This window comes from Aspergillus fumigatus, chromosome 5, assembly GCF_000002655.1.
Source record: "Aspergillus fumigatus Af293 chromosome 5, whole genome shotgun sequence".
In the NCBI taxonomy this organism is placed as follows: domain Eukaryota; kingdom Fungi; phylum Ascomycota; class Eurotiomycetes; order Eurotiales; family Aspergillaceae; genus Aspergillus; species Aspergillus fumigatus.
Window position 1 is genome coordinate 1077567 of NC_007198.1, and position 26693 is coordinate 1104259.

Genomic DNA, 26693 nt, shown 5'->3' on the forward strand with positions numbered 1-26693 from the left:
AGTCACGTGTCATTGAGATAGCTAGCTGGCTTCAAGGGACGATGGATTGTTGTTCGATTCAGCTATCAATTACTGATTCTTCAGTATTTCATTTCTTCTACATATTAACTAGCTCTTCATAATAAGTAACCAACACCATGCTTTCTAGCTGGGTTAGGTGCCTAGGGGCTCTCCTCTTTCTGGCCTCCGTCGCGCAGGCGCAATTCCAGTTCTTCGAGCACATGTTTGGAGGTGGTCATCAAGAACACCATCAACAAAACACACAAAATTCTGCCAGCGACAGTGCAAGATATCAACAGCTATGGGAAGGAAGTGAGTTATTACAGAGCATTTTGCTGCTCAATCAAAACTCGTGGACAACATAACTAACACTTCGTTGCGCCGCTTACCAGCCAACTGCAACAAATATCTCTGTCCGGGGACGCTCGCATGCGTTGACTTTCCTCATCATTGCCCATGTGCGCATCCAAACGTCGAAGATAAGGTCGAATTAGGCGAAGGAAGTGCTGTCTGCATCTCGAAAGGAGGCTACAAGCCCGGGGAGGCGGCGCGGAAGATTGAGTTGGCTAGGAAAGGTTTATTGTAATCATACGGATCAAGTAGGGCATCAACAACAGGCGAAAAGTTGTTTCTTGAGTGAGACTTTATGCTGCATGTATATTCAGTATCAATCTCAAGTGTTCCCATTCCATCCGTTTCACTCGCCACCGATGTAGAACTGTGATGAGCTCGGTCAGGACGGATTACTGCGACACATCCCGGTCTCGCGAGAGCAATAAACTGTGTCTCTACAGAATTGCAATGAGTCTCAGACTCATCAGGCCTTGTAGGTTCATGAGGTCCAAGTGTATATGCGATCATGACACTTGTTGACTCTTCACCCTCTTCTTGTTTCTTCTTCGGTCTCTTATCTCCGCCTAATGCCGTGAGGTATAAATGTACAATGGAACTCCGTCATTCTTCGTTGCTCCGCCACAGCTCGACCTTTCTTCCACCTTTTTCCTCGAGAGCTGCTAAAGGTGTTCGTCTTCATTTGCGGAAGTTACAGACGGATTTATTTAATCCTCAGGAAAACACCATACGTCAAGTCTATCCATTCACAGCCTCGAGTGACCAGCTTTATGTGGAGTTCAAGACTACGGACGCCTCTCACAGGTTTGGTGGCAGCGCCTGGCCGTGCATTCGCGAGCTCATTCACAAGAGGACGTCGGAGCCCTCGAGTTGCTCGAGATGTGGCACGGAGATTAAGGCCCGTAGCACATAACAGAGGAGCGCTCTCTCCACAGCAATTTGAACCAACAGCTACGGAATCGAACAGGCCAACTCCCAACTATGACCCCGCACAGAACACCTTACTTTCTCCCGTTCATATACCAGAAGATCCCAATGGCGTCCTCAAAGAGACACATCCAGCCATGGGGATATTGGCAAATTCTGGTTTGGTTATACAAAGACAGCTTGAGTTGATGAATGTGATGATGTATGCAGCCTTATGGGAGGTCATGTCAAAGTCAAAGCTAACCAGCGATTCGCAGCGGGTTCGAACAGGCGAACAAATACGTCATCATGGATGCAAATGGAAACCATATCGGATATATGGCCGAACAAGAGAAAGGCATGGCAAATATGATGGCGAGACAGTGGTTTCGAACACACCGAAGTTTTGTGACGCACGTGTTTGATCGGCACGAAAACGAGGTGCTTCGAGTATGTCCATATCCATTTGTGAAATTCCACCAGCAATGAGTCTCCTAACGCTTTTCAGTTCCACCGCCCCTTCTCTTGGATTAACTCTCGCATTCGGGTGTACGACCCTCTTGATGTTGCCAAAAGCGCCTTCTCGTCTTCAACCGCAGTCCAGACTGCATCTTCAGGGTCACTTGTCCAAGCTACGGGGACCTCAAATGCACGCATCTCGCCTTTGGGATTAGAGGATATGCGTGTGATCGGAGAAGCACAGCAGCAGTGGGCGCCGTTGCGGCGGAAATACAACCTTTTCACCTATCATCACTCCCCTCTCAGCGCCACGGAGATGGGAACTCAGAGATTACCTCTCTCGCAAACAGGGTTATCAAACTCGCAGCAGATGCAATTGACGCAGACTAATGCCAGCGGTCAAGATGTTGGTGAATACCATCAGTTCGCCTATGTCGATGAGCCCTTCTTGTCATGGGACTTCTCTCTACGCTCGGCTGACAACCGACTCATCGGCTCAGTCAACCGGAACTTCGTTGGCTTCGCGCGGGAACTGTTCACTGACACAGGTGTCTATGCTCTTCGCATGGATTCTGCGGCTCTTGGTTCCGAGGATTTGACCACACGAACAAACGCGCCAACAGGAATGACGCTGGACCAACGGGCAGTAATGCTGGCCACTGCGGTCAGTATCGACTTCGATTACTTTAGCCGTCACAGTGGTGCTGGCGGTTTTGGCTTCATGCCCATCTGGTTCCCCGGTATTGGCGGAGAGGCCGCTGCCGGTGGTGCCGCTGCCGGTGGTGCAGCTGCTGGCGAAGCTGGAGCTGTAGGTGAGGCGGCCGCGGGCACCATCGGCAGGGCTGGCGCCGCTGAAGGAATCGCTGAAGGTGCTGCTGCTGGAGCTGCGGGTGCGGGTGCGATGGCTGGTTACGATGCGTTGTCAAGAGGCATGGCAGGAGACAGCAATTCACAGCATCCTCCCCCACCCGAGCAGCAGCCGTACTCGGCAGACCAGCAATCATCGGTTTCCGGTCAAGCAGGTCCTTACGGGGATGTATGGGCCGAGGAGCAAGAGGATCCTTTTGCTCGCGCGCCCGAAGATCCCTGGAACATCGAGGAGCCAGATGATGAGGGCGAAGAAGGGGACAATGATTGGTTTTGAAGATTGCGAGAAGATTATACCCCCTGCATATGTTGTTTCTGCTCATTTCTCTTGGGTCTCATAAACAATGAGAACTCTCGAGATCATCCTTCATGTAGATTATAGAACGCCGCATGTACATTAATAGTGTATTATAAGTAGGCATTATTCCAATGTGAGACTGTCAAGCCCTCTTGCCTTGTCCTTTCATTACTTCCAGCATCAGCGAGACATTTTCAGCTTATGATGGGCCTTCTGTCCCTTGCGGGCCGATCCTCGGGGAAAGCCACGGTGAAATCTTGCCGGGTGGCAACTGGCAAAACCCCGTTTCCACTCACGTTGTCAGCTATGGAGACTCCGTACAAGTACTTGAGCCACTAGCCTCCGGCAGCATCATCCGTCCCCTGATCTTCCATCTCTACGGAGTAGAGCCTCCCTCTACTCTTTGCAGGCTTAGCTTCTTACAAGTCATTCACACAGCGTCCACGTTTGGGGAACCAGGATCCAAGTACCCCACACCGATCACCTCTTCTCCTCAGCCACTATTCTACAAACCCAACGCTTTTCCCTCTCTTTGTCGCTACGCCTCTAATTCTGCTCGCTCACTTTCCTCCAATTTTGGATATCTGGTTACACAATGTCGTCCGTCGCACAGAAGCGTCTCTTTCACGAGTATAAGAACTTATCAACCAACCCTCCCGAGGGCATCACTGCTGGTCCAGTCAGCGAGGATGATATGTTTCACTGGGAGGCCTTGATTCAAGGTCCTGAGGGTACGCCATATGAAGGAGGCGTGTTTGCAGCAGAGCTCAAATTCCCCAAAGATTACCCGCTGAGTCCGCCAACAATGAAATTCGTCGGTGGTGGGGTGTGGCATCCGAATGGTGAGAGATAGCGTGCCTCTTCTCCCGTTCAATCAATATCAAATCCATGCGGTGTCTGACATAGCCTCCTAACAGTCTATCCCAACGGAACTGTCTGCATATCCATTCTTCATCCTCCCGGTGATGATCCGAACCATTACGAGCATGCCTCCGAGCGGTGGTCGCCCATTCAGAGTGTGGAGAAAATCCTGATCTCCGTCATGAGCATGCTGGCAGAACCCAATGACGAAAGTCCTGCTAATGTCGAAGCGGCAAAAATGTGGAGAGAACGCAGAAGCGAGTATGAGCGGAAGGTTCGTGATGAGGTCAGGAAGGGCTTGGGTCTGTAGGGAACAGCATGCGGACGCGTTGGATGGATATATTAGGTATTTGTACCTGGGGCTGTACATAAGCCGTGAGCCATACTTGTGCTACGAGTTTGTCTACATGTGGCACTTCTAGCATCGAAGCTTACGCGGTTACGGTATTGGGGTCGGATAAATGGCGTTTTTGGTGTGTTCCCGAAGCCTTTATTTTTTTTTTTTTTTTTTTTTTTTTTTTTTTTTTTTTTTTTTTTTTTTTTTTTTTTTTTCGTCTCGATCATTCATATCACTCTGCATGTCGCTTTCGGCTCAATGTTTGTTCTTATTATGTAACAGGGCGCAGAATAGACCTCTTTTTCTCTTGCCTCCTCTACGCTCCCTCGATTGTCTGAAAACTTTTCATAACTTCGGCTTCGAACCGACAATCTGTTGCCCCGTTGTATCAGCTTGGAAGGGTCATCTTCTTATTGATCCACCCTTCAAGTCCTTCCTGCCGATTGTAGAGAATCTCAATCTCCGCCTTCAAGTTCAACATGAGCATCTGCTGCAGCTCTGCGCGCCATTCCTGCTCTGGCCCATCTTCTGCCCACACGGGATTGTTCGACAGCATCGCAACAGCCTTCTTTCTGTCTCTCAGGCTCAGGCGAATGAAAGCCTCATCCCCGAATGAGTCTGCACTTCCAATGACATCAGATGTTCGGAGTCCCAGCCAGCAAAGCTTAGAAACGTTGAGCTTCTCGTTGTCGTGCGCATGCGCCATCGAGCCATATTTATATGTTGACATGATTGCCATGCCATCAGGATCACTGTCGACGAGAGCGTAAAAGCGCGGGGACTCCTCTGCGGGGAGATGTCTAGTCTCATCAAGCAGTCTTCGAACAAAGGCTCGCGTGCTGAGGTCCGGATAGCCTTTTCCCTGTGGTTCATTGTCGGTTTCTAGCCCGTGGCTCTAGCATTGGGAACTTACTGTTACCAATACACCTTTTCCTGCGGCTGCTCTAGTGTGATAGCTGCTTCTCGAGAGTCGACGGTAGACTGCCTGAGAATGAGATGTTACCGCACTGTACGCAGCGGATGGTACGTGGGTGATATATCCTCTCCTACTTCTTTTTCCAAGATCAAGACCCATTTCACCTCGGAGGCATCAATTGCTTCAATGTCTTCCGTTTTCGGTATCAGGACGTCCTAGCGCATCTCATCATCATTGTTGTTCCCCGGAGAAGTGTGAATATTGTGGACTACCTTGGTTGATAGGCGGGCATCCACCATTTCGCCAGTTTTGGTCATCAGACGATAGTATCCCGCAACAAGCCCTTTGGCTACCGCTTCCTGCGCCATCTGATGTCAGCTGAACATTCGAGTCAAAGAGTTGATCTAGGTGTATTACCACGTTCAACGCCGCTCTATCAACCCCAATCGTATGAGCAATGTCATCAATTATCGTGTCAACGATTTGCTGAGAACCGAAACAAGCTGGATCGCTGTAATAGATGTCTCTGTTACTCAATCAGCCAGCGTTCGAGGCTCTATCTTATTTTCTGATAATCAAAACCTTTTCGAAACTACCAGACCAGCTTGAATCGCCTCCGCGATAACTGATAGTCCTCGGATGATGGCAGCTAGCAACTTTAGTCGGGTCCAGATTTCCGAGGGAAAAGAAGTTCCGTACTAAACTTCCAAGCCTCATACGCATTCGTGCCCGGCCAGCTGTAGGATGATAGTATTTCTTTCTCCTCACTCTCTAGAGCAAGGTTTTCGGGATTTATGGAACGGGGAACTCCTCTGGATCTCCGTTTCAAAGTCAGGGTTGGTCGACCGTCCGGCGTCCGTAGCTCATCGAGGATCTCTATGAGTATATTGTCAATAAACGTCTGAACTCTCTCTTTCTGGGACTGCTCCTGATTTGTGAAAAATCTAGCTGGGCTCGATCCAGCATTGTCCGGTGCGTTCTCCATTGCTTCGCGGTTTTGCTCATTGTCGACTACTATGTGCCGATACATTGAGGAGAAGAGTTGATGAGTAGGAGTCAAGTGACTATGTGGAGGGACTCGGAGGCCTCATGTCCTTCACTATGCTCAGGAATCCTGGCTGATGCCATTATAAGTCCTATTTTTGTCTTATCAAGTGTGTCTAAACTGCTTCAATGTAAATTTCCACTCGTTCAGAGTTAAAGAACTATATATGTCCCTCCAGCCTGAACCAGAATAAAATATACTCACAACGCTGTCAACAAAACGACTTCTACACACTTCAGTCTGTCTATACAAGCCCAAGTTTCTGTTCCATCCGTAATTCTCATCCCTACTATACAGATGGAGCAATGACTTGCTTGTGTTGCATGATGCGTATAGTTATTAGTTAACCAAGTTAGTGAACCTAGTTATGTTGTGCCGCTAATGACTAAGCACATGCATATCAACATCCCAGATCTACATGTGATCTGCTCTTAATCATTGGTGTTCCTTTTTCATTAATCCCCTGTTGATCATTCGCAACATTCATCAGTTGACCAAACAGTAAAATCGGCATCAGCTTTTACGGTGATTTTGGAATTTGGAGTTCTCCGAACTAGATAATGACGGGAGGCCCAATTGCGTCGTGGAGAACTGCAGCTCAGGGTCACTTGACTCCTGACGAGAACGGAGACCTCAAAACAGACTATTCAAGATGGAGATTGTTAGATGATCGGGGCCGTCAGACCTGGCATTACTTGGAATCCGATGAAGAAAACGAAAAATGGCCTCAATCTGTCGCTGACAAGCATTTTCTGGGGCTCCCTACAGTAACACCTCTCGCCCCTGCCGCCACGAACCGCATGTTTGCCATTCACGTACCTGACTATTATACAACAGGAACTTCCAGAGCTGCCGAAAGCAAAAACTCCACTGCAATGTGCCGAGAATGGCCTAGAGTTTTTCTCCAAATTGCAACTTCCTCCAGGCAATTGGGCCTGTGAGTATGGAGGCCCAATGTTCTTGCTCCCAGGCCTTATTATCACGTACTACGTGACCAACACTCCGATTCCGCCGGAGTATGCGACTGAGATTAAAAGGTATCTCTTTGCTCGTCAGCACCCGGAGGACGGCGGCTGGGGCTTGCACATTGAGGCACATAGCTCTGTCTTTGGAACTTGCATGAACTACGTCGCGCTGCGCTTGATCGGTGTCAGCGAAGACGACCCTCGTATGATCAAAGCCCGTGGGCTCTTACATAAGTTTGGCGGTGCCATATATGGCCCTCACTGGGCGAAATTCTGGCTCAGTGTCCTCGGTGTCATGGAATGGGAGTGTGTCAACCCCGTTCCGCCTGAGCTTTGGTACGTTCCATTACATCTGCACATTCTCTTGTAATATATCAACAAGTGCCTAACAACGGTCTAGGCTGCTTCCGGATTGGGTTCCCTTTACACCTTGGCGGTGGTGGATCCATATACGTCAAGTGTTCTTGCCCATGTCGTACCTATGGTCCAAGAAGTTCACCCATCCGCTGGATCCGCTCACGAAACAGTTGCGTCAGGAGCTGTACACTCAGCCTTACGACTCTATCAGCTTTGCAAACCACCGGAACTCGATTCATGCAGCCGATAATTACTACCCCAAGACTTGGCTTTTGAACCTGATCAACCAACTTCTCGTCTCTGTGTGGAACCCCTATTTCCGAATTCCTGCGTTGGTAAAACGCGCAGAGGAATGGACCTGGGAGTTGATTAGAATGGAAGACGAGAATACGGACTATGCAGGCTTGGGCCCTGTGAGCAACCCGATGAACATGGTAGCTTGTTATCTCCATGATGGGCCAGACAGCTATTCAGTTCGTCGCCATCGTGAGCGTCTGAATGATTACATGTGGATGAAGAATGAAGGCATGTTGATGAATGGAACCAACGGGGTTCAAGTGTGGGATACCGCTTTCATAACGCAAGCAATTGTCGTTGCCGGGTTCGCAGATGACCCCAAGTGGCGACCAATGCTCACCAAAGCATTGGAGTTCCTTGAAGACCATCAACTTCGGGAGAACGTCCCAGATCAAGAAAAGTGTTACCGCCAACACCGAAAAGGCGCGTGGCCGTTCAGTAACAAGACACAAGGCTATACAGTTAGTGATTGCACAGCGGAGGGCTTGCGATCCACAATCCAACTACAGGAGATGCACAACTATCCAAGGCTGATCTCCGTGGAACGACTAAAAGACAGTGTTGACTGCTTACTTCTGATGCAAAATCCCTCTGGCGGGTTCACCGAGTACGAAACCACTCGTGGCTCCGAGAAGCTGGAGTGGCTCAATGCTGCGGAAGTGTTTGGCGGAATCATGATCGGTTATGATTATCCCGAATGTACCACTGCTTCTGTCACCGCGCTTTCGCTTTTCAGCAGATTTTACCCTGACTACCGGGCCGACGAGATCAAGGCTGCGAAAGACAAAGCCGTGAAATATATCAAACGCGTGCAGAGACCGGATGGGAGCTGGTACGGATCTTGGGGAATCTGCTTCACCTATGCGGCCATGTTTGCCCTGGAAAGCCTGGCCAGTGTCGGGGAAACCTACGAGACCAGCGAGTATGCGCGGCGTGGCTGCGAGTTCCTCCTCTCCAAGCAAAAGGAGGATGGAGGATGGGGTGAATCCTATCTCAGCAGTGAAAAGCATGTGTACGTTCAACATGAAAAGTCCCAAGTAGTGCAAACTGCTTGGGCTTGTCTTGCACTAATGGAGGCGGAATATCCACACAAGGAGCCACTGCAGAAAGCCATGAAGCTGCTCATGTCACGGCAGCAACCAAACGGGGAGTGGTTGCAAGAATCCATTGAGGGCGTTTTCAACCAATCTTGGTAAGTATCTTTGTTTGCGAACTCGTTTTCCCGGTCAACAGCTGACCCAGGCCTAGCATGATATCGTATCCCAACTACAAGTTCTACTGGCCCATTCGAGCCCTGGGCCTTTATAGCCGCAAATTCGGCAACGAAGAACTGATGTGAGGCGAATTTAAGCCGTGCCTTCCAGGACGGAATCTCTCATGCACCTGACTTGTCTCCAGGGTGTATCATATGTACCATATACGACATACTGTCTAATGAATCAGCAATGTTTGCTGTCTGTATTAAAGTGGAATGCTTAGCCTAATGATAATACTACCTACTTTATCCCGAGCGGAGTTATTAAATGCATTGCCTGATCGGGCTAATGCCATCACGTGTGCTCCCCGCAGTCTCCAAAGAAAGTCATAGAACCAACAAGCTACTCCCGAGAAAAGAGCTATAGAAATAGCTATGCTCTTTTCATTTTTGAGAAGTGAGCTCCCTTATACGAGAATATTTCCATATAGTTCAATTTGAGGTCACTAGCTGAGGCGACCTCTAGTGTCTACTGAAGAATAACTTGCGGCAACATTGCCGCCTAAGCTAAGTGTGGAGAATATTCAGAGCGAGAATAATAGCAATAGATCTAGACGAACAACAGAATGAACGCGGCAGCAGAGGGCGACAAGGCCCTAGCCAACTCTGACTGTCCCACTGCCATCCGGTACTATACCCAAGCCCTGACGGAGCTACCCCGCGCCCCAGCCTACTATATCAAGAGGTCGACTGCGTTATCACGGCTCAAGCCCGCAGACGGAGGTCCCAACTTCCAGGCCGCGCTTCAAGATGCTGAAATCGCGCTTACGCTTGCTCGAGAACGAGCGAAACGCGAGCTGATACTGTCTGCACAGATGAGACGCGGCATCGTCCTGTATCAGCTTGAGCGATACGGCGACGCAGCCTTCGTGTTCAGCACCATCCAGGACAAGATTGGCACAACTACAGAAGGTCAAGATAGATCGGAGAAAGTGAAGGATGCGATGGCTGGTGGTGGCACTGCGCGTTCCTCCACCAAGAAAGGCTATGAGCAGGAGCTCCCCATTTGGATATTGAAAGTTAAGGGAAAGCTGAGCAAGCTGGCCGAGGGCGACGAGAAAGCAAGGGTCACCATTGAAGAGTTCCCCAAGGGTGTATCGATTCCATCTGAAAAGGATCTCAAGAAGCAATTCGATGCTTTTAAGGCTGGTAAAGTCGAGGAGGCAAGTGCTCAGGCACAGGCCACCTCGGCGGACGACAAGGCCGCAGATTCTACAAAAACATGCACTCCTACAACAGAGAGCCAGGCCACAATAGGCAAGGCTCCACCCGCGATGTCCACCACTTCACCACCCACTGGCCCCTCAATAGAGAAGGTTCGGCACGAGTGGTATCAGTCTCATGACTCGGTTGTCGTCACCCTTTATGTTAAGGGGGTGCCAAAGGACAGAGTTGACACCGAGCTTAAGGATGAATCGGTATGGGATTTCAACTGACCCTTTTTATCCCCTTCCAAATCTCATGCTATTGATCCGGAGCTGATTGTTAGCCGTTACAGGCTGCCATTCAGTTCCCGCTCCCGTCCGGCGCGGACTACGCTTTTACTCTGGATCCTCTGTTCGCTCCGATTGACCCATCTGCATCAAAAGTTTCTGTGATGTCAACAAAGATTGAACTCGTCCTTCGCAAAAAGACAGCGGGCCAGAAATGGGGAGCATTAGAAGCGTCGTCGTCAAGTGCCAAACTTGCTGATCGACAGGCGATTATAGGAGCCACCCCCGCCGCCGAAAGCGGGCCGTCCTACCCGACCTCATCTCGCCGTGGCGCTAAAGATTGGGATAAAGTCGCATCAGCGCTGACAGCGAAGAAGTCAAAAGGCAAGGGTAAGGAGCGGAGCGCGGAAAAAGACGCAAAAGCTGGTGATGACAGTGGCGATGATTCCGATGGCGCGGATTCCATCGACTCTGACTACGGCACTGGCGATCCAGTGGATGCTTTCTTTAAGAAACTGTATGCCAACGCGGACCCAGACACCCGTCGGGCCATGGTGAAAAGTTACGTGGAGAGCCAGGGCACGTCTTTGAGCACCAACTGGAAGGAAGTGAGCCAAGGCAAAGTGGAAGCACGGCCACCCAGTGACTAGGTTGATAATGCTCACATTTAGGGCTAATTCACCTGATTCATGTTTCCAGTAGACCGTCTGGGAGGGAAATGCGTTGACAGCATTACGATTGGGTACGCATTGCATCTAGCGGGTGTTTTACTTCGGGTGTCGTCCTTTCTATGGAAATTCTTGCATGGCTGTAAAATGAAGAAAAGATACCTTTCTAACGAATTTCACGATAGCCTTCTCTTCTTTCTCGCCTATATATGCATTTTGCGTACAGAGAATCATAATCAGCAAACCAACCAGCAGAACTCCTAGGGAATACTTCCAAACAAGCGCCTTTTTTCCATCCATTTCCGATTTGTATCGCTGTCAGTCGCTAAATCAGTCACAGGCACTACTCCCATCTATGCCGTCTCCATTCTCTTTGTACAAGAAAAATTGAATGAAAATACACATGTCAAGCAAGAGAGTCCCAAAGCTCCCTATCAACCACGACAAATTAACAAGTACATATCGGCCGTAGAGCGCAGCGGCTTCTCCAGGGCGACAGTCGTGAGGGTGATGAGAGTGTCGCTTGCAAACGGGGGAATAAGCCAGGATAGAGAGTACGTAGGTCAGGTTGCCGATGCATGCGAAGAGGAAAAATAGCAAGGAAACCCCCTCCGTAGATTTGCGCCGGTAGTTGAGAAGAATCTGAGGCAGGCGTGAGCCAAGATACAGGGCGGCGCATAGATAGCCAAACACCTGGCCTACGGTGTCGAAGGTAAGAGAGGATGAATCGCGGTCATCTCCAGGCAAGTCTGATTCTTCGTTTTTGGAAGAGCTAGGGCTGACATACCAGCCCAGGACTCCTGCGGCGCAGACAAGTGCAATGGTGGTCAAGTTAAAAAGGACAGTCTGAAGAGTGGAAATGCGTCGAGCAGACAAATATTCCTTGGAAGTTGGTTCAATGAAGGGTGTTGCGGGTGACAGATGCGTCCCGTCGACGTTCAAATGGATTATCTCCCGAAAGGATGTTGCAGAGTGTCGCCGGTGGTCCGGATGCGATGGTAACGGCCGCACTTGTGAAGTAGTTGCTGCTGCTGCTGGTCCCGCCTGGCCTGATTGATAGTGAGGCTCTTGTGCCAGGACGTGATGTGAGTGACCGTTAGACTTGGGAGGCAGTAGAGAGGTATGCTCCGTTGCCTTTCTAGTCTGCGAAGGCTCTTCTTCAGAGTTGATATCTGCGGGAGAAGTGGGATTAGACAGTTTATCTCGCAGCGTGAATCCCCGGTAGTAGAAGCATTGGCCCAAAAGAACAATGTCTGCGAGGGTGTAGTAGACGGCAAGGATGATCATTGTAGGTAGCACGCCCTGAAGGACGGCACCAAGGATGTTGAAAACATCCCCTGCTAACCAGACCACGAGAAAGAGCAAAGAGAGTCCATCAGCAGAGCCACGGCGGAAATTCTCAATGATCTGCGGTGAGAAAACCACAACCCAGCATGCAATGGAAATTGACCTATATGTGCCAGTCAGAAATCAGCTGTCAGAGCACTAAATTCCTCCTTGATGTCGTTCCTCCCCGACCAATCCTCTCATCTTGTCACAAATAGAAAGCAAAGAGGTTAGAATCATACCCGCAAATACCACTTAGAGCATCTAGATCTAGATTGCCAGCTTGGGAGGGAAACATGTCCAAAGAGGACGAAGCGACGAATTGGACCAAAATCCAATTCGCTCAGACAATTCAAGAACTGCTTAGAAAAGACAAGGAAATTATCAGCACGTCGAATTCGACTATTTATCTGGGAATGGAGGTGTGACGTTTTGAAGACTCTACTCTGGATCGGTCACGTGCTAATGTCTGGGGTAATTCAGACCCATACTATGTTCTCCAGACCAGATATCGGACTTACTCTTGCAGAAAGCGTGCTTTCCAGTAATACATCTATGAAACAATATCACTTCTGTCTAGAAACGTCAGGCTCAATTTTTCTGTCAATTCGCAAGCAAAAGGTTTGACACCAGCTTGCGACACTGGACAAATATCATCATGTGACATTAAGATTAGTCATTTTGGAATGATCAACTAATTAACCAACCAACTTAAAGTTAACGTAATCAACCACCGAACCGCGGATACCACCGAACCGCGAATTTTCGCCGCAAATCATCATATCTTCGAAGCTTTTCAACCGCCAGTGTCATTAATTAGACTATCTACTAGTTGAATATATAGCTATTTATTGGGGCAACTTCTTCTAGTATGTCCAATAGTCCAGCATCCACTACAGCGCGGCGGAGCACGCTGACAAGATATAGGTGTAGACTCACCAACCTGCTCATCAACCTGCTCATTAACCTGCTGAATACGGTCACGACCTTCCTGCATAGATATAAACAGGTCATTCCCTAAGGAAGCACGTTTTCTTGCCTTCTTCTTCATTTTCCGCTCATTTTCAGCGCGAAGAACCTTGATTTCCTGTTGGAGAAGAAGATTTATATTCATTGCCATCTGCGCAGCCCTTTTAAGATGTTGGATATGAGCCATTGAACTGCTAGATAGCTTCCTTTTCTGGATGCTTCTCTGTACACTGCGGATCTTGTGATCAAGCTGGCGAGGATTCTGAGGAGTTTGAAAAGCAGAGGAGATTGAGCCATCAGTAAGAAGTGGTGGTGGTGTTGGCGTACGAAGTTGAAAGGTGATTTTCTCAAGAACCCGGTCTTTATCTAATGGCTTAAGACCTGCTCCTGCAAAGCCATTACATATATTCCTTTGGATAAAGACTGCTTCACGTGCAGAAGGATATAGGTGTAGAAAATCCTCTTTATTAATGTGGTTGTTCCCTGCCACCATCATCCCTTCAACTAGCTTTCTATATGCGCGTTTAAGTGGCCCAAAGACCCCAACATCTAGGGGTTGAAGAAGATGAGATGTATGCGGAGGCATACAAAGACAGATAATTGCATTCTCCTTGCAGAAATCATCGAACTCAGCAGTTTAATGGCTCGAATGGCCATCAAGTATAAGTAATTGCTTTGCACCAGTTGAATGTAGGCGAGAAAAAGGGTTAAAGACCTCCTTTAGCCACTTAAGGCCTATCTCATCTGTTGTCCAGCTATTTGCGCTATTAGTAAGCTTCCAGTCTGGAGGAAGATTAAGCTCTTGATACCAAGCAGCTGGGTGTTCCTTCCCTTTTAGGATAACTGCTGGTGGTATAGGAATCCCCTTTGAGCTCACACACTTAATAATTGTAACCCATTCACGGTTCCCCTGGATAACTCTGCGAGGTCTCTCACTGCGCTCTACTGCAGTAATAACCTTTGAGGTAGTACAGAGTCCCATTGCAAAGCCAGTCTCATCAAAGTTCCAGATATCATCTTCATGTATACCATGCTCTTGGATAGCTTCGCATACAGTTTTAAACCACTGTTTAATGATATTTGGATCCTCCTGCTTTGCACGCTGATAAGATATGCGTTGATTATATCTTGTACACAGCTCTGGATGACGTTTAACAAACTTATATGCCCAGTTGACACTAAGGGTAGTAGTAGGATCATGAGTACGCGCTCGCAGCAGAATCTGTGCCATTCCATGTAAAAACTCAGGCCGAATTGAGAACCCCCGCTTATCTGCATCTAGGAGATGCTTAACAAGAGATTTCTCTTCCATAACTGTCATTCTGTGGCCATTTGCGCGTGTTTCTGTACGTGGTTTAACCCCACTAAGCCGCTCACGAAGGGTAGATTCAGGCACCCCAAATATCTCAGCAGCCTTTGATTTTGATTTAATTTTTTAATTTTTATATGCAGAAATGGCCATTTGCATGCGGGCCTCTTTGGATTGAGACATTTATATAAAATTGATAGGGATAGCGCGCGTTGATACTTGTATGTTCAAATATTTTGGGGAAGTAGTGAAAATTCGCGGTTCGGTGGTATCCGCGGTTCGGTGGTTGATTACGTTAGTTAACCTATCTTACATCATATCCACGGTCTACCATAATAAAGGTATTTCGTGGCTGTGGAAAGTAAAACCTGGATAGCACAACAGGTCAAACACTTTCTTGATCATTTCGTTCTCCGTAACTTTCCTCAGTCAACAATGCGTCTTCAATGACGAAGCCCTCGATCCGTATACCGTTGACCGGTCCGCTGCCTCCACCAATTATTGTACCGCCATCAGCAAGCACACTTTCAGGAGCGATTAATGCCGTCTTATCATTTTTCACAGCTCCTCCATCCCCGTATCTTAGCGGAGTGGATGTTGGCCGACATTCGCAGGCTGTTCTCTTGACTGGTGCTGGTATCTCGGTAGCGTCTGGGCTATCCGACTATCGAGGGGAGAAGGGCACCTACGTCACGAATAAATTCTACAGGCCTATATATTTTCACGAATTTCTTTCACGACATGAGTCTCGCAAAAGGTACTGGGCTCGAAGCTTTGTTGGGTGGCCTGGGTTGTTGAAAGCTGAGCCCAACTCGACGCACTGGGCCATCCGAGATCTCGCCGCCAAAGGCTTTGTCAGTTCCGTTGTGACGCAGAATGTTGACTCTTTCCACTCAATTGCGCATCCCGAGCTACCGACCATTGAGCTTCATGGCCACTTGAAGTCTGTCGTCTGTACTAGCTGTCGAAACCAATTCTCTCGCGCTGAGTTTCAGAAGTCACTCGAGAGGCTCAACCCCGCCTGGGCGGAGTTTCTTGCCCGCATGGTCGAAGCAGGAGCTCTCGACACAAACAATCCTGAAGAACAGAGACGGAAGGGGTTTAAGCTGAACCCAGATGGTGACGTGGACTTGGCTGAGGCTCCATACTCCACGTTTAGGTACCCATCTTGTCCTACCTGTTTGGAAAACCCTCCAAGACTGAAGGATGGCACACTGGCCAGGGTAGAAGTGGAAAAAGATGGGGCATGGCTTCCTTCGTCTACAGCTGGCATTCTGAAACCCGCGGTCGTCATGTTTGGTGAAAATATTGACCCTGGAGTGAAAACAGCCGCTGAAGAGGCTATCGATGATGCGGGGAGGCTACTGATTCTAGGAAGCAGTCTTGCTACGTATTCTGCATGGAGACTAGTTGAGAGAGCCCACAGGAGAGGGATGCCTATAGCCATAATCAATCTGGGAGGTGTCAGGAATGAGTCGGTCTTATTTGAGACGAGTAGTGATGTCTCATCCTCACATGTTCGTTGCAGCTTTCCGTCTGAGGCGATTCTTCCTCCTGTGGTGTCGCTGCTTCCCAAATCTATTTACGGGTGAACGGATGGAGCCGAGAACTGCATGCGCTGTACACTGTACATTTTCGGATTTAAGTCCATATATGCATAGACTGTTAGATAGTTAGCATTTGGAACATTTACGTACCTGAGAAACAGTTTTTTTGTTGATAACACAACCGAACCAGAACTATCTAGAACACCTTCGAATTATCAAATCAAAGATGTTTACTTAAAAATAGCGAGAACCTCTCAGGTTTGATTACAAAAATGGAAGATTGGTTAGTTGGCGCTGGATACCTTGATTGACAGAGCCGCGCAGGTGGATAAGCAACCGCCTGCGATTTGCCATCCCAAGATAGGCCGCGCGGGGGCTGGTTCAAACAAGTTGCGATCAGATCACCTCCGAGCATGGACTATCGGAATTCATACAGAACCGCAGAGGATTCTCGTTCAGAGTACAACAACCCTGCTTCTTTTTCTGAAATCGTATCTACCCTTGTGTCCCCTAAATCCTTTCTTTTCAATAACCAACGCCCAAAACCCTCGACTCAGCAGACTTCCATCACAACCAGAGGTAACATCTCTTCTCAGACGATGGATAAGTCGCAGCAACCCAGCTCTTTCCAGCAGCTGGAGAAGGTGTGTGAGACTGCTTCTATAACCGCTTGGAAGGTTGTCAAGGGAGGCCGTTACTAACTTCTGCTTTGTCTCTAGCTGGGTGAAGGTACCTATGCTACAGTACGTTCGATCCTCCTTCCACTTCCCCGCCTGCGCATCTTATTCGATTCTTCGCAGCGATATTAATCCCAATATCCGCAGGTTTTTAAAGGACGCAACCGCCAAACCGGCGAGCTCGTAGCGTTGAAGGAGATTCACCTTGATTCGGAAGAAGGAACACCATCGACAGCCATTCGAGAGATCTCGTTGATGAAGGAACTAAAACATGAGAGTATTGTCTCGCTTTATGATGTGATTCATACGGAGAACAAGCTCATGCTTGTGTTCGAGTATATGGATAAGGATCTGAAGAAGTACATGGACACACGGGGCGACCGAGGTCAGCTGGACCACGCCACGATCAAGTCATTCATGCACCAGCTCCTCAAGGGCATCGCCTTTTGTCATGAGAATCGGGTTCTCCATCGAGACCTCAAGCCTCAGAATCTCCTCATTAATAAGAAGGGGCAGCTCAAGTTGGGCGACTTCGGTCTGGCCCGTGCTTTCGGCATCCCTGTCAACACCTTCTCTAACGAAGTGGTGACACTGTGGTATCGTGCTCCGGACGTGCTGTTGGGCAGCAGAACGTATAACACGAGCATTGATATCTGGTCTGCCGGATGTATCATGGCAGAATTGTATACCGGCCGTCCTCTGTTCCCCGGGACGACCAACGAGGATCAATTGCAGAAGATCTTCCGCCTGATGGGCACCCCTTCGGAGCGTTCGTGGCCCGGGATCTCTCAGCTACCAGAGTACAAACCCAATTTCCACGTATATGCAACACAAGATCTGGGACTTATTCTGCCTCAGATCGACCCCCTCGGACTCGACCTGCTAAATCGAATGCTCCAATTACGGCCAGAGATGCGCATTAGTGCAGCGGATGCACTGCAGCATCCTTGGTTCCATGACCTACCTCAATTACAGGCTCAGTTGCAGCAACAACAACAGCAGCAACAACAACAAATGGCTGGAGGTTACGGAGGGATGGTTCCACCACAGCAGACATACTAGATTTGTGCCCCCCCCCCCCCCAACAGACCGTCTCCTCTTCCTCCTTCTACTCATATTCCCAGGTGGGCACAATGAGATGATAGTTATAGGTTCAAAGTGTGGGAGCGTGGCGTTATACCCGAAGAAGATCCATGCTATTGGCAGCTTTTGACGTTTTGATAGCATGTTTGGCTTTTGCAAGATACACAGGGAGCCGACTTGTAGGGCATTGTGAATAGCGCTTTATGTTCTATTTAAGCTTCACCTTTTTCAACCACTGTACCAAATGGTGTCTTTCAAGCACTAGTAAACGAATACGCTTATCTATGCTCGGAGGCGTTAACTGACACGTCGACGTCGCAAAGCACAAGCTGAAGAAAAAAGATTACTATAACCGGACAGCTGGGTAGCTTTTTGATAGCTTCGAAGTTTCGCCAACCCCTTGCATGGTTAAGAGAAGCTGGTAATTCGGTCCATATTTGAATAGAAGTCTAGATCAGTCAATCATCACTGTCCACAAGTTCAGCAGGGTGGGCCACGATAAGGTAAGAACCGTAGAAGAGAAAGATGTGGCGTCGGCTCGATTGACCTTAACAGAAAGCACTGACTGGCCCACTCTAGAGTCAGATAGATACTATGGAGGACGTATTCGGCACTGATCGTCAATTTGCACCTTTGTTCTACGATGATGGATGATGGGCACAGTTCTTTGCTGAAAGAAGCATGTGAGGCTCGACATGCATAAGATTTGGACGCATTTCTTTTTCCTTTCCTTTCGTTTTCTTTTCTTTTTTTGTCTTTGTCTTTCTGCTTCCCCTTTCTACTCCCTAGGGGAAACAGTCTTTATTCCGAACTGGTTACTCCTAATGGTTGAGGATCAACCCCTTGTGTTGCTTCTAATGGACGAGTTTTTTATTGGCCAGAATCTGAATATGAGGAATCATCTAGTTCGTAGTCCTGTGCATTAGAGCAAGACTACTACTGAATCTAATACGAGAAAGGTAACAGAGAACAGACTCCGAGATCAACATCCCCGCAGATTTCCCATGCTCCACCGGGCCACATGGAAGAAGAATGAGAAAAGCAGCATAAGCTCAGCAGCTGAATCTCTGAATTGGCATTGGTCGAGTTCGAAAGATTCCTAAAAGACCGAACCGTTTCATGCTTTGTTCCGGCTCCGTTGGCAACAGGCATTCCCTCTGCTATTATTGGTAGCCCTCGAGATTCATATTAACTAGGTGTCGAACATGGGTTTGTCTTCCTTCGACAAAAGCATGTGAGCAGGCTAAAGCCCCCGGCGGAGAAGTGGCTATATTAGCTCAAGGGCCGAGTCCTGAATCCTCGAGAGAACTTGTCTAATATTGATTCGACAAACTCAAAACATAATCTTGATATCACCCTCACTTATAGAGGTATAGGTTTCCCAAGAAGTCGATTCGCCTCCATCGCCCGAGTGTGCCACAGACTCTCTGGTGCGATCTTGGATCGTACCTATTTACTGTACTCTCTTCTCCATCCTTTCTTCCTTGACTACCCCTCTCAGTCCTCTTTACCTATTTTCCGTTCCTTGCATGGATCTGTGAAGATCCTTCGATAGTGGTCAGTCTGATCAGCATGTGCTTGGCGATATGTCGCTCTCACCGCGAGAATTGTTCGCCATATCGACGACAGAACGCATATGCTCTGCGATCTCTCTCGCTGGCACAAGTATCATAATCATCTCTTTCCTCTCATCTAGATCCTTTCGCAAGCCGATCAATCGTCTCGTATTTTACGCGTCATGGGGAAATATCATGGCAAATGTAGCCACGATGATCTCTCAGTCGGGCATCGCCTACGGGACAAGCAGCTGCCTTTGTCAGTTCCAGGCGTTTCTGATTCAATGGTCAGTAGCTCGGTCGGATTGCCCGTGTCTGATGCCCATGACTTTTATACTGATGGTTGCTGTTCGCATGTCGCAGGTTCATGCCCGCTGATGCGTTGTGGACTCTTGCCATGGCATGCAATGTCTACTTGACATTCTTCCACAAATATAACTCGGAACAGCTGCGACAACTCGAGTGGAAATACGTGCTTTTCTGCTATGGCCTCCCCTTTATTCCGGCATTCGTTTATTTCTTCATAGAAACCGAGGCTCGGGGAAAGGTTTACGGCTCAGCCATAGTAAGTGCAACGTTTGTCGTAGGGGAATCAGTCATATGCAGAGTTACCCTCTAACTCGTTGTTGCTTGACAGCTCTGGTGCTGGGTGTCGCTCCCCTGGGATTTTCTTCGCATTGCGGTCTTTTATGGTCCAGTCTGGTTCGTCATTTTCCTAACATTTGCCATTTACCTGCGTGCTGGCAAAGTAATCTTCGAGAAACGACGGCAACTCGAGGAGGCTGAGTGTCCGGAGTCTTCCGGCGAAATTGACAGTCCTATGGAGCCCGCTGTTTCCAAAAAGACAGAAATCCACGTCACCAGCGAGATCACACATTCTGGGAGTGAATCCAATCGATTGTCCATCATGAGTGCCAGCCTTATACCGCATCGATACCTCAGCCCATACTCGCCCTACTCTGTAACCATTGAAGGTGGCAGCGCAGCTGGCAACGACGAACATGTGCCAATGCGGACGTTGAGAAGCAGCCAGCACGATCCATACGCTCAGCATCACGCTATGGCGAGAGACGTGAACTCGGCCGCCTGGGCTTATACCAAATATGCGATGCTTTTCTTCATCGCACTGCTTGTCACATGGGTCAGTTCATCATCATCAGCAGCAGCAGAAGCAATGGTGTCAGTAACAGTCTGGACTGATATTGATATTTGGAATAGGTACCCTCCACGATTAACAGATTGTACGCGCTGATCTATCCGCGCAACTTCAACTTCGGCATGAACTATACGTCCAGTTTCGTCCTTCCGCTGCAAGGCTTCTGGAATAGTATCATTTACGTATCAATCTCTTGGCCTGCTTTCAAAGAGGCTTTTGCGAAGATCAAATGGCGACATTCCCTGCAAAGAGGCCCATCCCAACACATAATCACTGGACATGGGGCTGTCGGAAGTCTCCATTCGCATGGGAACGACAGCACCCGCGCGTTGACGGGTTAATCTTTTTGTATAGTAACGGCACCCGGTATATTTTCTGTAGTTTGAAATTGTCTTTTGTTAATGCCATAAAATCCATGTCTGGTCCTGTTGTGCGAACACAGAAATCGATGTCGGATGGGTCGTCATGTGGATATCTACATAAAAGTCACGTGTCTATCACGTATCCCTTCCTCGTAGATGCAATGTCCCACACCCCACATTCAACATCGCCCGGACGGACCAACCTGCCTGCAAGATCAGAAGAAGAATAATCACATCGAAGTGAAAATGGCAGAAGATGCTCAATCCACCAATGCGAATCACCCACGACAAGCAGCTTCACCTTCCCCGCCTCCTCCAGCTCCTGTCCCTCTCACTCCCGGGCCACGCGCGTCGCGTCTACAGCAAGTTTTCGGCCAGGCCCTCGCACGAACCTTGCGCGCAAATTCATACGCAAATTTTTCAGGGTGCTTTCCAACACCTGCGAAACATGTCCCTGCTAGTCTGGAGTCGGTATGGAGACAACTGAACGCGAAGCTCGAGGAGAGCGCGAAGGCGGAGTTTGACGATATCCTACACGAACGTGATGCAGTGAGGCATCTGAATGAGCTGGATCGGCTGGTCGGAGAGGCGAGGCATAGGAGGGACAATGGTCAAGGCGAAAGTCGTGTAGCGTATGTCTCTAATTGCTGGTATACGGGTTGTTCTCGGTTGAGTGGGTTGCTAACCATCTGATACTGGATATAGTCCGCATACCTTAACCCCGGACGAACTATACCGCGCGCATCTGACACCTTACCTGCAAGAAGCCCAATCATCTTTGAACGCGAGAATCCAGGCAACAGAAGCTGAGAACGCAGAGCTAGCCCAGCATATACAAAGCCAAAGAGCGGAGATCGAAAGGCTACTGTCGAGTCTCGAGTCTATTGTCGCTGACATAGAAGGTGCTGCGGCTGCAGCCTCGCATTTCAGCAAGGAGAATGACCTTCGCCAGGAGGCTTTCAAGATGGACGAAGAAGTCAAGGCCAGGTCAGAGATATGAATAGACCTCGAGGTGACTGCACCTTGTACAAACGACAAAAGGTTACTTTTCTGATGCTGAAATGGGTGCCTATGATTGGTACGACAACAAAGCCTCCATCTCCACAGGAGTCAACAGACCGTCCTCCACCATGTCCTGAGCAACAGCTGTCAGCTCTTTAGGGGCGGCCGCCTTGAGCTGTTCCAGTTTATCCTTCTGGCCTCCCAGAGCGGCTGCGATCGCTTCTTTGCACGTCCCATCTCTTGTTTCTTCCATAGCCCCGTCTCTTCTTGCTAGCGCTGCAGCGCCTCGATAATACGTTTGAGCGTTTCCCAGTAGTGTCGAGGCGTTTTGTCCCGCTACGGCGTACTCCCATGGAGCCAATCCGAGCCTCCACCTATGCATCTCTACGTCTCCCCTTGCCATATGAATTTTCGGCAGATTGTTTGCGTCAGGGAGTTTCGAAGCTTTGGTCAATGCGTCCAGTGCAGTTGAGAGCGATTGCCATCTCATGTGCAATGATTTCGCAAATGCCTCGGCGTCATGGGAAGGCGGGAGGTCTGTGAGTGCAGTGTTGAAAGAGGTAAGCGCATCAGCTTTACTGCAGAGACCGTCCGGATCGGTAGATATGTCCAAATCTGGCCCAAAGGCACCCGTGATTTCTCTGTGATATGTCTCGACTTCGATCCTTCCGCTGCGATAGACCAGTTCGTTCAAGGCGCATACAAACCTGGCTCGAGCCAAAGACGCCTCATATTGCCTCTCTGACCCCTCGAGATACACCGGAATTCTCTGCAGGAGATCGGAAGAGTACTCTTCAACCCAAGCAAGGCCCACTCCGGGATTAAACGTGAGCAGGTTGCTGAGTGTAGTGAGGGTATCCAGTTGCGCCACGGCCGTATCAACGAGAGTGTTTTTGGTCACCGGCTCAATCACTGCAGCCCATTGTTCTTGCGGTTCTGAAGGGTCCGGTTGACCTGCAATATCCATAGCGTCTTGAGCCTGCTTCATTTCCTCCTCAGGTGGACCCATATCCCCAGATTCCATCTGCTTCAATTGCTCTTGCATTTCGGTGTACCGCAACTCTTGCAGCATGAGACATCGCTGGAAAAGTTCTATGGCCTCTTGAAGTAGCTTGATTGCTCCCGATAACTGTTCATCGGATGGGTGTTTTGTGTCGGTAGCTGCTTCCGCAAGACTCGTGAGCACTTGCGCGGTGTTGAAGAGTGCATCTGCGTTGTCTTGTTCCAGATTGAGGGCCTCCCTATGCGACTGTAACGCTATCTGCAAGGCATCCAGCAATGGAGTTGGTAATTGGGCAGCTAATTTAGGATGTTGGGTGATTTCATATTGGAGACGTGCTCTAAGAACTGTCAGTACAGAGCGTATGCTCTTCCGTTGAGCGTTTCGATGGAAGATCCGTCTAGCTGCTCAGCGGAAGGATTTTTTGTTTCAGACATACTTATTATAGGCCAGGTCGAATGCCTGGGGATGTTTTTGCAAGCCTTCATCATAAATTGCGATTGCTCGCATGAAAAAGCGGAAGGATTTGGCAGCATCGCCAGCACGCCATTTCTCCCCGCCTTCTTCCTGTTCGACCCCGGCTGGACAAGATCAGATGAATCAGGGTTACATTCGAGAGTAGGTATGGAGTAGACTGTATTCGGCGGACAGGCTTAGGATTACCTACCCGCTAGAAATTCATCAGCAGTCTCTGGCGCCTGTTGGATATCAGCAGTTGCATAGTTGTGCGGCATATGATTGAGGATATAACTACCCGCTGGGCCGCTTTCTTGGATTTAGCTTCCTTCAAAAAAGCCTTGCGTTTCGGCATTCCAGTGGATCATGCAGGGACGATGTAACACAAGTCGATCAATAGACACGCCACTTTTGGTTGGTAAATAACCATGTGTGATTTATTGGCGAGGTTTTCTCGAGCTTGGTTGCTGGTTCAGATATGCATGATGGAGGGGCCAAGATTTACTGGTACTGCTGTTATTATATGGACCGCCTTTAATACCGCTTGGGTTGCAGGCACTTTTGTTACAGAATGTCTCGACAATTTATCCATGGATAATACGACACTGGTTCTTACTTGAGACCTTTTTCAATTTCATGATGGGCTCTACAATCATTGTATATACACCCTTGTTGTTTTTGTGCTGGATACACTCAGTAGAGCATAGCGAATAGCCAGTTGGGCTTGTGACACTGAAGTAGCCAAATTGCAAAGCAGAGAGTTACAGAAATCATGCACTAGCAGCACTTCTATCAACCTTGCATCATTATTGATTGTGGCGAGTAATGTAGAAATGCTTTTTACCATGATATCATGGTGTAGTACAGTAGAGTCTATATAGAACAATAAGGTAGGCTTAACCTCTTACGACATACCTTCCTTCTTAAATTTTCGTGCGACATCATGGATAAAAGAGAATACAGCAGACGATTGGAAACCTCAACGGATCATCTCGCGTGGCAGTCAGAACTAAAGTATCATTTGGATGTGGCACGTGGAAAAATCCTTGGAGGAAAGTACCGAAGTACTGAATGGCCTCACCCTAGGTAAGGTAATCCTTATGCCGTCACCATTACAACGATGGCTAGAAGCAGGATTATCAGTCCAGTGTTGGAATATCTTTTGTTCACTGTAACTAGAGTTATGCACTGAAGCTGTTGCAAAAAATCGCCTGCAAGTAGAAGATGGGAGCTTTTGAAACAAGTGATCGTGTCTTGCGCCCAACAGTGGGAAAACGAGCGCGAAAAAGTCAGATCAAAATCCGTCGACATTGTAGGCTGCCGTGTATGGGCTGATCCTGGACCTCATACTTGAATGTGATCATACTTGATGTGATGCCTCCGTTTTCAAAATCGCTTCAATTTCTGAGTTTCCTTTTGAAAGAAATTTCTGCAGCGCATTGGTCTACATCTAACTTCAGGGTAATCATATGCAGAAAGCCAATGCCGACCTGGGTAACTCCGTAGATGTCTTACAGCTTCGGAAGTGCCTTAGTACTATTCTTTCACACTTGACTACGGAGTAAGTTGACTTCTCTCTGCGCCCCCCTCCCCTTGACCCACTCGGCACATCCACTTTACTCATCCCCAGCTCTCCTGAGTTCTGAGTTCTGGCTTCTGGCCTGCCTATTCTACGAAGTAGCTTTCTCATCGCCGTTTCTTTGCTCCCTGGGTTTAATATATCAATAACCAGCCAGAGTATCCCATCCTCAGACAAACTCCCAGAGACCATTGTCATCCCACAATAACCCACTTTACCTAGGGTTTCCCCTCGTTTAAATCGGTTGTCACTGAGCAGCGCGCGAATACCTGACTGCTTAGGTTACAAGGTATGGGATCCTTACTATTTCTTTGTGGTTCTGTCAATTAAACCCTTCGCACCGGAGTTTCGTCGTCCCTTTATGAGTTTTTACTATCAGTAACGATAATCGGTGATATATTTTCCTTCTTCTGCCTTTCTCTCTCTCTCTCTTTCTCTCTTTCTGTATCTCTTATCCCTACAAGTCACATCTATTTTCTTTGTTTCCAGTTTACGTTGACTGACTCGCGCGGCATCGAAGAAATTAGTGCGATCCTACGAAGCCGTTCTCTTTTCGACGAAGAAAGCAATACACTACCTAGTATCTACTCCCTCAATCAAACAACTCACACTCGAAACCCCAAGAATATACCATCAATATGCCCAGACAACCCTCATTGGACTCGGAGCGACCTATCATTGCCAAATCTGTAAGTTCCTTTTACCCTTTTCCACTTCTGCGTGTTGTATCGCCTCGCCAGAGTCGTCTAACCCAGCACAGAATCGCACGTCCAAAAGATTTTCGACCGTAAGCGGTAGCCCATCACTTGCACCATCAGAGCAGACCATCGGAAGCCTACCTAGTGGTGATCCCAGACTGGCTGAGTTCAACCACCTGCGCGATGGCCTCGAGCGTCTAGAGAACAAACCCCTTCTGAAGCAACGTTTCGTCCCTACACCAGAGAAAAGCGACAACCTCAGTAAGCTGGCCCTTGGTGCAAAAGTGGAACGCGCACTGGGACGGCGAATGACTAGTCAAGATGCCGTCATGCGGAAGCCCGTTCTAGATGAGAAGGTCGCTACTTCGGAGACCTCCGCAGCTTAAGCTCTTCACCCGAAAGCTCTGGCTTCCCCTTTTCGATATTCTCCCCTCAGATCGTTTGTATCCGAAGCTTGCTTTTGATTTGCCTGGGCTATACGCTTGGGCCGTCTGCCACATTTTCATGACGGAATCTGTAAACGAGTGTGATACCTGTTCTCTGCCATATCACGTCCATCATACCCCCTTCTTTATCGAATCAGTTTGTTTCACGCGCTCTCTGGTGTTTACGATTGTTGATTGATTGTTAAAATCTTTGTTAATTCATCGTATTCTGTCCTTCTTCTCCTAACCACTCTCTTCTGTGCTTGTATATCCATTTCATGGTTGATGAGCGCCTATCTTGTGACTGTCAATAGAACAGATGCATATAGCACTGTAATTACCCTGCCCGCTTGTTTGTTCTTCTATGAACCTGCCGCTGAGCACATAACACTAAATTGTCAGTGAGTGAATGGGCTCATATATAAGATACAATTACAAGCGCCTATATAGCCTGAAGCGTCTGTGAGGCTCATTTAACACCATCTTGACTCCCGTGGGTACTATGGAGACTACCATCAGGCTGGCGGAAGCGG

General features: G+C 48.5%; 14 protein-coding genes across 14 annotated transcripts; 10 read left to right on the forward strand and 4 right to left on the reverse strand.

Annotated features, from left to right (window-relative positions):
- Window positions 1-137: 137 nt before the first annotated feature.
- On the forward strand, window positions 138-586 carry lcl2 (the record flags this gene model as incomplete). Its single annotated transcript, XM_742847.1, has 2 exons — window positions 138-312; window positions 393-586. 2 exons carry the CDS (start codon window positions 138-140, stop codon window positions 584-586), a joined length of 369 nt encoding a protein of 122 aa, XP_747940.1.
- A 191-nt stretch (window positions 587-777) lies between these two features.
- On the forward strand, window positions 778-3077 carry AFUA_5G04050 (scramblase family protein). The gene is made up of 3 exons (XM_742846.3): window positions 778-1480; window positions 1536-1707; window positions 1766-3077. The coding sequence occupies exons 1-3, from the start codon at window positions 1122-1124 to the stop codon at window positions 2858-2860; spliced, it is 1626 nt and encodes a 541-aa protein (XP_747939.2). The 5' UTR covers window positions 778-1121; the 3' UTR covers window positions 2861-3077.
- Window positions 3078-3130: 53 nt separating this feature from the next.
- On the forward strand, window positions 3131-4231 carry AFUA_5G04060 (E2 ubiquitin-conjugating protein UBC7). The gene is made up of 2 exons (XM_742845.2): window positions 3131-3723; window positions 3799-4231. The coding sequence occupies exons 1-2, from the start codon at window positions 3477-3479 to the stop codon at window positions 4050-4052; spliced, it is 501 nt and encodes a 166-aa protein (XP_747938.1). The 5' UTR covers window positions 3131-3476; the 3' UTR covers window positions 4053-4231.
- Window positions 4232-4294: 63 nt separating this feature from the next.
- AFUA_5G04070 (uncharacterized protein) lies at window positions 4295-6025 on the reverse strand (the record flags this gene model as incomplete). The annotated part of the gene is made up of 7 exons (XM_077804749.1): window positions 4295-4941; window positions 4993-5064; window positions 5130-5159; window positions 5265-5354; window positions 5413-5521; window positions 5578-5644; window positions 5695-6025. The coding sequence occupies 7 exons, from the start codon at window positions 6023-6025 to the stop codon at window positions 4468-4470; spliced, it is 1173 nt and encodes a 390-aa protein (XP_077660887.1). The 3' UTR covers window positions 4295-4467.
- Window positions 6026-6425: 400 nt separating this feature from the next.
- Window positions 6426-9175, forward strand: erg7 (terpene cyclase/mutase family protein). The gene is made up of 4 exons (XM_077804750.1): window positions 6426-6807; window positions 6878-7341; window positions 7406-8851; window positions 8908-9175. The coding sequence occupies exons 1-4, from the start codon at window positions 6601-6603 to the stop codon at window positions 8996-8998; spliced, it is 2208 nt and encodes a 735-aa protein (XP_077660888.1). The 5' UTR covers window positions 6426-6600; the 3' UTR covers window positions 8999-9175.
- A 49-nt stretch (window positions 9176-9224) lies between these two features.
- On the forward strand, window positions 9225-10997 carry AFUA_5G04090 (co-chaperone SGT1; the record flags this gene model as incomplete). Its single annotated transcript, XM_742842.2, has 3 exons — window positions 9225-9311; window positions 9381-10332; window positions 10413-10997. Exons 2-3 carry the CDS (start codon window positions 9481-9483, stop codon window positions 10995-10997), a joined length of 1437 nt encoding a protein of 478 aa, XP_747935.1. The 5' UTR covers window positions 9225-9311; window positions 9381-9480.
- A 348-nt stretch (window positions 10998-11345) lies between these two features.
- On the reverse strand, window positions 11346-12639 carry gprF (PQ-loop repeat-containing protein; the record flags this gene model as incomplete). Its single annotated transcript, XM_742841.1, has 2 exons — window positions 11346-12465; window positions 12584-12639. 2 exons carry the CDS (start codon window positions 12637-12639, stop codon window positions 11346-11348), a joined length of 1176 nt encoding a protein of 391 aa, XP_747934.1.
- A 546-nt stretch (window positions 12640-13185) lies between these two features.
- On the reverse strand, window positions 13186-13806 carry AFUA_5G04110 (uncharacterized protein; the record flags this gene model as incomplete). Its single annotated transcript, XM_077804751.1, has 1 exon — window positions 13186-13806. One exon carries the CDS (start codon window positions 13804-13806, stop codon window positions 13186-13188), a length of 621 nt encoding a protein of 206 aa, XP_077660889.1.
- Window positions 13807-14921: 1115 nt separating this feature from the next.
- Window positions 14922-16376, forward strand: AFUA_5G04120 (putative SIR2 family histone deacetylase). The gene has a single exon (XM_742839.2). The coding sequence runs from the start codon at window positions 15066-15068 to the stop codon at window positions 16209-16211; it is 1146 nt and encodes a 381-aa protein (XP_747932.1). The 5' UTR covers window positions 14922-15065; the 3' UTR covers window positions 16212-16376.
- A 143-nt stretch (window positions 16377-16519) lies between these two features.
- On the forward strand, window positions 16520-18204 carry AFUA_5G04130 (cyclin-dependent serine/threonine-protein kinase phoA). The gene is made up of 3 exons (XM_742838.2): window positions 16520-16810; window positions 16886-16909; window positions 16991-18204. Exons 1-3 carry the CDS (start codon window positions 16580-16582, stop codon window positions 17903-17905), a joined length of 1170 nt encoding a protein of 389 aa, XP_747931.1. The 5' UTR covers window positions 16520-16579; the 3' UTR covers window positions 17906-18204.
- Window positions 18205-18876: 672 nt separating this feature from the next.
- AFUA_5G04135 (putative cAMP receptor-like protein) lies at window positions 18877-20979 on the forward strand (the record flags this gene model as incomplete). The annotated part of the gene is made up of 4 exons (XM_001481445.2): window positions 18877-19769; window positions 19846-20047; window positions 20120-20623; window positions 20701-20979. Exons 1-4 carry the CDS (start codon window positions 19513-19515, stop codon window positions 20977-20979), a joined length of 1242 nt encoding a protein of 413 aa, XP_001481495.1. The 5' UTR covers window positions 18877-19512.
- A 177-nt stretch (window positions 20980-21156) lies between these two features.
- Window positions 21157-22000, forward strand: gprH (PMF1/NNF1 family protein; the record flags this gene model as incomplete). Its single annotated transcript, XM_001481446.2, has 2 exons — window positions 21157-21632; window positions 21706-22000. 2 exons carry the CDS (start codon window positions 21157-21159, stop codon window positions 21998-22000), a joined length of 771 nt encoding a protein of 256 aa, XP_001481496.2.
- A 69-nt stretch (window positions 22001-22069) lies between these two features.
- On the reverse strand, window positions 22070-23954 carry AFUA_5G04150 (uncharacterized protein; the record flags this gene model as incomplete). Its single annotated transcript, XM_742836.3, has 4 exons — window positions 23757-23954; window positions 23670-23700; window positions 23442-23583; window positions 22070-23342 (listed from the first exon to the last, which is right to left on the reverse strand). The coding sequence occupies exons 1-4, from the start codon at window positions 23811-23813 to the stop codon at window positions 22070-22072; spliced, it is 1503 nt and encodes a 500-aa protein (XP_747929.2). The 5' UTR covers window positions 23814-23954.
- A 1721-nt stretch (window positions 23955-25675) lies between these two features.
- AFUA_5G04155 (uncharacterized protein) lies at window positions 25676-26121 on the forward strand (the record flags this gene model as incomplete). Its single annotated transcript, XM_742835.1, has 2 exons — window positions 25676-25726; window positions 25861-26121. 2 exons carry the CDS (start codon window positions 25676-25678, stop codon window positions 26119-26121), a joined length of 312 nt encoding a protein of 103 aa, XP_747928.1.
- Between the last annotated feature and the right edge of the window lie 572 nt (window positions 26122-26693).

Bases quoted from the DNA above. Each gene is read 5' to 3' on its own strand.
- AFUA_5G04130 (XM_742838.2), top strand. From the start codon at position 16,580: ATGGACTATCGGAATTCATACAGAACCGCAGAGGATTCTCGTTCAGAG. The intron at 16,811-16,885 runs GTGTGTGAGACT...CTTTGTCTCTAG, and splicing joins CTTTCCAGCAGCTGGAGAAG to CTGGGTGAAGGTACCTATGC. The intron at 16,910-16,990 runs GTACGTTCGATC...CAATATCCGCAG, and splicing joins GTGAAGGTACCTATGCTACA to GTTTTTAAAGGACGCAACCG.
- AFUA_5G04120 (XM_742839.2), top strand. From the start codon at position 15,066: ATGACGAAGCCCTCGATCCGTATACCGTTGACCGGTCCGCTGCCTCCA.
- AFUA_5G04060 (XM_742845.2), top strand. From the start codon at position 3,477: ATGTCGTCCGTCGCACAGAAGCGTCTCTTTCACGAGTATAAGAACTTA. The intron at 3,724-3,798 runs GTGAGAGATAGC...GCCTCCTAACAG, and splicing joins TGGGGTGTGGCATCCGAATG to TCTATCCCAACGGAACTGTC.
- erg7 (XM_077804750.1), top strand. From the start codon at position 6,601: ATGACGGGAGGCCCAATTGCGTCGTGGAGAACTGCAGCTCAGGGTCAC. The intron at 6,808-6,877 runs GTAACACCTCTC...ATTATACAACAG, and splicing joins ATTTTCTGGGGCTCCCTACA to GAACTTCCAGAGCTGCCGAA. The intron at 8,852-8,907 runs GTAAGTATCTTT...ACCCAGGCCTAG, and splicing joins GGCGTTTTCAACCAATCTTG to CATGATATCGTATCCCAACT.
- AFUA_5G04050 (XM_742846.3), top strand. From the start codon at position 1,122: ATGTGGAGTTCAAGACTACGGACGCCTCTCACAGGTTTGGTGGCAGCG. The intron at 1,481-1,535 runs GTATGCAGCCTT...AGCGATTCGCAG, and splicing joins GAGTTGATGAATGTGATGAT to CGGGTTCGAACAGGCGAACA. The intron at 1,708-1,765 runs GTATGTCCATAT...AACGCTTTTCAG, and splicing joins ACGAAAACGAGGTGCTTCGA to TTCCACCGCCCCTTCTCTTG.